General features: G+C 38.4%; 3 protein-coding genes and 1 long non-coding RNA gene across 7 annotated transcripts in view; 1 reads left to right on the forward strand and 3 right to left on the reverse strand.

Annotated features, from left to right (window-relative positions):
• Window positions 1–5,193, reverse strand: part of LOC127349818 (interferon-induced protein with tetratricopeptide repeats 5-like) — a 43,737-nt gene extending 38,544 nt beyond the window's left edge. For all 4 annotated transcript variants that reach the window (XM_051375766.1, XM_051375768.1, XM_051375767.1 and 1 more), the window contains exon 1: window positions 5,174–5,193. In XM_051375766.1, coding sequence (XP_051231726.1) covers window positions 5,174–5,181 — 8 coding nt within the window. In that variant the 5' untranslated portion in view covers window positions 5,182–5,193. The remainder of the gene's footprint in view (window positions 1–5,173) is intronic.
• The window catches only part of LOC127349833 (uncharacterized), an 84,674-nt gene that overhangs the window by 51,878 nt on the left and 25,766 nt on the right, over window positions 1–7,030 (forward strand). The window lies entirely within an intron of this gene.
• The window catches only part of LOC127349816 (interferon-induced protein with tetratricopeptide repeats 2-like), a 68,053-nt gene that overhangs the window by 30,527 nt on the left and 30,496 nt on the right, over window positions 1–7,030 (reverse strand). The window lies entirely within an intron of this gene.
• Window positions 1–7,030, reverse strand: part of LOC127349817 (interferon-induced protein with tetratricopeptide repeats 5-like) — a 37,045-nt gene that overhangs the window by 2,929 nt on the left and 27,086 nt on the right. The gene's annotated exons all lie outside the window — the stretch shown is intronic.

A 7,030-nucleotide genomic window follows, 5' to 3' on the forward strand; every position in this document is an offset into this window, starting at 1 on the left:
TTTCCCAATAGTAGGTTTGTATCTCTGCTGCCATCATGTGGTACCGCAATGCCCTGTGGTGATCCTGTCAATTGAAGTTTAAATACTTTGTGTAGTTGCTGTAAAGCATCTGTTTGTTTGCTGGTTCCAGATCACTTTCTAGCAGTTCCAGGTATATCTGCTCAGCTTTAGCCTGGCTGTACTTTGATTTTGCGTATAAATTTGCAAGGTTGATTTTTTTCATTATGTGTTGGTCAATATCCCTGAAATAAATCCATTTGTAGCAGAGTGCAACACATCTCTTCAGATAACGTACATTGGGATGTTTTTCCAGAGCCTCCTCTGCCAAAAGAAGAAGAAGATATACTTTATTGATCCCCTAGGGGAAAACTGTTCTTTTCACTCTTTTTTGTATACACACACACACACACAAACACACACACAGAGGCTGAAATGCACACTACATGCACTTGTGGCACCTCTCCAGCTACACACTCTCTGTGGGACTGTGGGACTTGAATCGGCGACCCTCCGGTTCCCAAGCCAAGTCCCTACACACTGAGCTACTGCCGCCCCAAACAATGGCCTCATCTACAGATACATAGTTTCTGTTAATTTCCAGCCAGCACATAACATGGATTATATTCTTTTAGGTGGCTCACCTTGCCTCATACCAACTCTCTCCTCCTTCCCAGTCCATTTACTCACCTGATTGCTGCAAGCAATCACAGATTGTTGTCAGTGTTGCTTCGTAGTGTGAATACTTCAGCACAGTATTGTTGCTGTAGCACAAATGACTGTAAGCTATGGTTGATAATTAAGCGTTTCAAATTCCAACCCTTTAAAAAATTAACTCTCCCGTATGCCTCCAGGACCCTGAGGCGTGCAGGTATGATTGTGCCTAACCCCTCCCACCCCAAACACAAACTCTTTGAAACACTTCCCTCTGGCAGGAGGCTGCAGTCCATCAGGACCAAAACCTCATGCCACAAGAACAGTTTCTTTCCGTCTGCAGCAGTTCTCATTAACAAGGCCCAGAACCCCCACTGACACTGACTCTTAAACCTACCCTGTATACATGCATTATATTAATGCACTCCCGTTTGTTGTTTTTTTTATCTTGCACATTGTAAATATCATTCTTGTACAGCTTTAGATCTTTCTATCTTTATCTTTACCTTTATTTATCTTTAAAAAGTACTTTTTTGTGATTTTTTTATGTACCAATGCACAGAGACAAGACAATTACCATGTATGTGTAAAAACTTACATGGCAATAAACCTGATTCTGATTCTGAAAAAGTGATGTATTTTAAAATTGTAATCCTGCTGATAATCCCCATTTTTAGGGGCAGAATTTAGCTTGTACCCACCAAAAGGATGAAAACATGAAGAAGATTCCTCAGTGTACATGATGTCTATTTAATTTTATTAGTATTGTACAACTCAGACACAACGTAACATAATTTATATAAATACAATCAGTTCTGTCTTGTGATAATATTTCAGGTTATACATCAAATTAACTTTTACATCAACAATCAGATTTTAATTTTTCAAAGATCACAACAAAACAACTTCCATATAAAGTATTATGTTCTTATATAAACTTAAAATATGATACTAAAGAAAACAAACACATCAGGAATATAGTAAATGCTATGGTTACATGAGAGTTAAGAAAAGAACATCTGACCAAAACCCATGTTAATAAATCAGGATTATTTATGACATTTAAATATATAAACAATAGATGTTAACTCCAGCAAGGTAGGAAGTAGCATTAGCAAACATTGTGTCAATAAACAATCTGCAAGTTTCTTTTGCAGATTTTGTTTGTTTGTGTAACCGTTGAGACATTCATTCACACCAGGTAAACCGATCAAACTGTACATACGTCTTGCGTCTTGTGTGAAGATACTCGCAGCTATGTCGTGAGCTACAGGCCTGGTTTAACGCTAGATGTGTGCTAGATTGTTTGCTCAAAATGAAAGATTCTGCTCGAATCAGTTATATCAGAACTGAATTTCTTCATTGAAAGAACAATGAAGAACGACACTGAAGGCTTTTCTTGATGGAAAAGACTTCAGTAAGAGTTTGACAACATCATATGGTTCATTGATCTGATTGGAAGTTGAATGTTTGCTAATGATAGACAGAGGAAAGTCTCTGCCCTTTTCCAAACAGTTTCCGACAACTTCCCAAATGGTTCTGTGTAACAAACCACAAGGCGCAGTCAGGTTCAAACTGCATTTTTGGCTTAAAATGTTGAATAAAACATATAAAGTATGAAAAATGTGGAATATTTTAAGGTTTGTTGAAAAGCTGACACTAATCTGAATTGCTGGCTTTAATTTGTATAAAGAAGCAACCAAAGGAGGATTTTAGTTGGAAAAACAGAAAAGAGTGGAAGTAAATGGGAATGAAAAGTTGAATAAATATAAAGAGTGTTTATGACTTAATGAATCTTTGCTGGGTTGCTGGGTTTAATTTATGAGGAAGCAGATGAAGGTGTATTCTAGTTGGGAGACAGTCTAATTACTATGAAAGTGAAAAGATGAATAAATCTCTTATTGTGTTTAAGCTTTTTAAAATTATACGTTTTGAATTTGAGTTCAAGAGTTGAATAATGCTTAAAAAAGTGAAAATGTCCTAAAATCTGTGTGTGTGTGTGTGTGTGTGTGTGTGTGTGTGTGTGTGTGTGTGTGTGTGTGTGTGGAAACTGCACTTATTAGCTCATTTTAATCAGTTATGTGTTTCCAACTCCATTTTAAGGTTGCCATGCTGACGACACACTTTTCATACTGCTTCTACCTCAACGATATTAACTCCTATCTCCCAAATGTTGATATCATAAGAAACAGGAGACCCTGCTGAACATAGTTTGTGACATTTGAATGTGTTGGGTCTAAAATTAGAGCACAGAAGCAGTTAATCTCTCAGGTAATCTAGCAGTCAGTGCGGCAGCTGGTTGGTGCTCCTGTGACTTGGAGGCTCATGGAGCATAAAGTGTAAATGCGTTTGCACACTAAGGGCTCTATCTTGCACTCAGCGCAATTGACTTTGTACACTGGCGCTTGTATAATTCCTATTTTGCACTCGACGCACATTGGAATTTTCCCTCCACCGACGCACGTCCTTAAATTAGAGAATGAATTTGCGCTCCGGGGGGCGGTTCAGCGAAAAGAGGAGGCGTGTTCCTGCGCAAACGTTCCCTGGTGCTATTTTGCTGTTTCAGAAAACAATTCCGCCACAGACCAGGAAAAACCTAGTCTAAAGTCAGTGGCGCTTATTCAGATGCTATTTTAAGGGCGCAGACTTGAGGGGATTAGACGGGCATTAATACTTTGCCGCATCCCGGACAGCTCCCACTCCAGCATGTCAAACCCGGTTTGCTGCAGGAACGGGAGGTCCTCCGGCGTGTAGTGGGTCTGGATCCTCTGCACCTTGGTGTTTGCGCCGCTCCCTCCTCAGCTGGCCCTTGCGCACTGCTCGGCCCGTGCGCACTGCTCCCGAGGCCAGGGTCTTCTTCCTGCGGAGCTGCGTTACATTGTTTTGATTTATTGTATGGCTGTGTTACATTTATTTCATGTCAATAATGTCACTACTCTGTATTTTACGGCTCTGACGAGAACGTCGGTCTCCTCGGCTGTGAACCGCTCCTGGCGTGCGCCTGGCCAATCCGCCGTTATAATAGAATGGCAATCCGCCATGGAACAAGCGCGCCTGCTTTTAAAGGGAATGTGAGATGACGCTCTGATTGGTTTGTTGCATTGGGGGGGAGATTTTTTTCCCCCGGCATAATAGAACAGGCCGAGTCCGCCCACAAAGCTACTTGCGTTTTGAGTTTGATACTTGCGCTTCAGATCGGCAAGATAGGGGCCCTTTGTCTCTTAAGTCTTTATTTAAATCCGTAATCCAATAAAAATCGTTATGCACAAAAACTTTGCACACTGAGTGTAATACGCTTTATTATTCTAGTTGTTAAAATTCACAGTACTACTCGTCACACAATGATGGTTGTTTTGTCGTCTTCTCACTTGAAAGTAGAAAAAGAAAAAAGAAAATATATTAAATAATGATGGACAAAAGTCGGTTTGTAAACACACAACTTGAGGTCATATTTATTTTTTAATTGCAACAATTTAAAATGAAAAAATAAAAACTTTGAGTGCAACAGCCTTATGTCTATTTGCTTCCATACATATCAGCAACCAGCACAAATCTTCATATGTTTTGATATAAAATGATTTATGTGGAGTGAAAATTGTGGGAGTTTTAGGTGACCGCACAGCTTCTCTGCAGGTCTGAAAATTCAGAAACATGAACAGAAATAAAACAATCTCAGAAGGTCAGAAAATTGCATGAAATTTGAACTGCGATTGTATAAAAAGTTTGAAAGTTAAATTAACATAAGGTTTGATTGGAGTTTTTATGGGAAGAGGTTGAAGACGAGTGGGTTTAAAAGGTTTTCTAATTGACTTCCATTGTATCTAAGCTTTAAAGTTGAATAGTTTGAAAACCTTTAACAGGATTTAAAAGTTAAATAAAATCTAAAATGTATGAAAGATGTGAAACATTTGAAAGTTTGAATGAAGTTTCTGGCTGAAAGAGTTCTGTTCATTTGTTTGAGTGGGGAAAACCTGTAATATTTCATAAAGTATAAATGTTATCAAAAATCTGAATGGATCCGATAATGTCCTGATTGAGCTGAACAGTTAGATGATTGAATTAATTGCCTATGTTTAAAAATAAGGAAGGAAAAGAGTGCGAAAAAAGAAAAACTTCCAGCATTCACACCCAAACATTTAAACACATCATCAGGTTAATGCATTATGCTCTGAGTCTAATTCATAAAATCAAAATTAAACTAAAACAAAATAGATGGATTTAGCATTTCTCTTCCAGGATTATATTCCTGGCAGTGTGGGATAAAATGTTCTGAAAATAATCAATCAATAATAATTGTAAAGTAAAAGTAGAGAGATAATACATTTAGTTTAAATGCCCATCGGTCTGACTGAAGAAACAGAAAGGAGAAAAGTAAGAATAAAGAAAGAAAGGAGGGAATGAAAACATGGTCATTTACTTTTATGATCTTTAATGTTAATATTTTGGGCTCTTTGACTCAGTAATAAATAAATAATACTCTTTATTTACTCTTATAATAAAAAATGTAGAAGCAGTTACTCACCTCATCATTCAGCTGTTTCCTCCACTCAGTCGTTCTCTAAATATTAGTTATTTCTGCTGATTTTTACTCTTGATGCTGCTGTGGGTTCAGTGATGTCCAAATTCTGCTTCACTTTAAATGACATGATGTTGTTGAGTACGTTTAACTTGAAACTTAAAATGGAAACGAAGTTTAGATCAGGGGCATTTGCATTCAAATGCAAATGTATAAAGTCCTTAAATGTGATTTTGTGTTTTATTTGTATGTGTATCCCTGAAGGCATTTGCACACTTGAAGGATGTGCAAGGTGACGTTGAGTTAATACTTTATTGTCTTTGGCTTCACCATAAAAACACACTACAAAATTACATATAAGACAATAGTAAAAAAACAGTACAATCATATGTAATTTAAATACAGTTCAATTGCTCTATTACAAAAAGTACAAAATGCTAAATTCCTCAAACATAAAACAATTGTACAAATTAGGCTGTGAGTTAAGGGAGTGGCCCTGTACGACTGACTATATATTTATATATTGATATATATATCATTTAACTCTTGGGGACCAATGTTTTCTTGTAGACATTTTTGGGGCTCATGGCAGACCAGAGCCTTCCTGAGGGAAGCATCTCAAAATGTAGGTACAGTGTATGGGACAAATCATTTAATGTGTCAAACGCCTTCTCTTTGGTAATTAATACCTGCCTGCTGCTTAGTTAGTGTTTCATTGGTGAACTTCAACCAGTCAGATCAATCAACCATATAACACAGTCAATACTGCAGCTCTTGCAGGTTTGCTAGAAAATCTGTTTTCCCAATAGTAGGTTTGTATCTCTGCTGCCATCATGTGGTACCGCAATGCCCTGTGGTGATCCTGTCAATTGAAGTTTAAATACTTTGTGTAGTTGCTGTAAAGCATCTGTTTGTTTGCTGGTTCCAGATCACTTTCTAGCAGTTCTTGGTATATCTGCTCAGCTTTAGCCTGGCTGTGTTCATTGACTTTGCGTATATATTTGCGAGGTCTATTTTCTTCACAAGAGAAGAATGAGGATAAAGAGGTGAGCGCTCTCTCTATTCTGCTTCTATCCATTACATCTTGGTCAATATTCCTGAAATAAATCCATTTGTAGCAGAGTGCAACACATCTCTTCAGATAACGTACATTTGGATGTTTTTCCAGAGCCTCCTCTGCCAAAACAATGGCCTCATCTACAGATACGTAGTTTCTGTTCATTTCCAGCCAGCACATAACAAGGATTACATTCTTTTAGGTGGCTCACCTTGCCTTATACCAACTCTCTCCTCCTTCCCAGTCCATTCACTCACCTGAAAGCTGCAAGCAATCAGAGATTGTTGTCCTCAGTTTTGCCTCGTAGTGTGAATACTTCAGCAAGGGCTGGACTGGGACAAAAAATCGTCCCGGGCATTTTGAGCCGAGACCGGCCCACCAGGTGTTGATGGAAAGACAATGAAGCCTATGAATTAAAACAAACTTTCTTGTGACAATGCTTGTACACTGTCTTGTTGGTGTTTATGTACTTGTCTAATAAACTAACTGTCGGCCGCGGGTCTCTCCTCCTCCTGCCTCCTCTTCCCATTACTATTACTAGTACCATTAGAAAAAAAAAAAAAAAAAAAGGCCTGTCCCAAAATCACCATCGGCCCACTGGGTATGCCCGATGGCCAGTCCAGCGGTGACTTCAGCACAGTATTGTTGCTGTAGCACAAATGACTGTAAGGTTGGCGGTTCAAATTCCGACTCTGGCTACTATCACAGCCTTTACTACTGCGACTGCTACAACTGCCACAGCTATGGTCGATAATTAAGCGTTTAAAATTCCAAAACTTTAAAAAACTCAAAATAAATAACCTGAC

The sequence above is a fragment of the Dicentrarchus labrax genome, unplaced genomic scaffold (assembly GCF_905237075.1).
Source record: "Dicentrarchus labrax unplaced genomic scaffold, dlabrax2021, whole genome shotgun sequence".
NCBI classification, from domain to species: Eukaryota; Metazoa; Chordata; class Actinopteri; family Moronidae; genus Dicentrarchus; species Dicentrarchus labrax.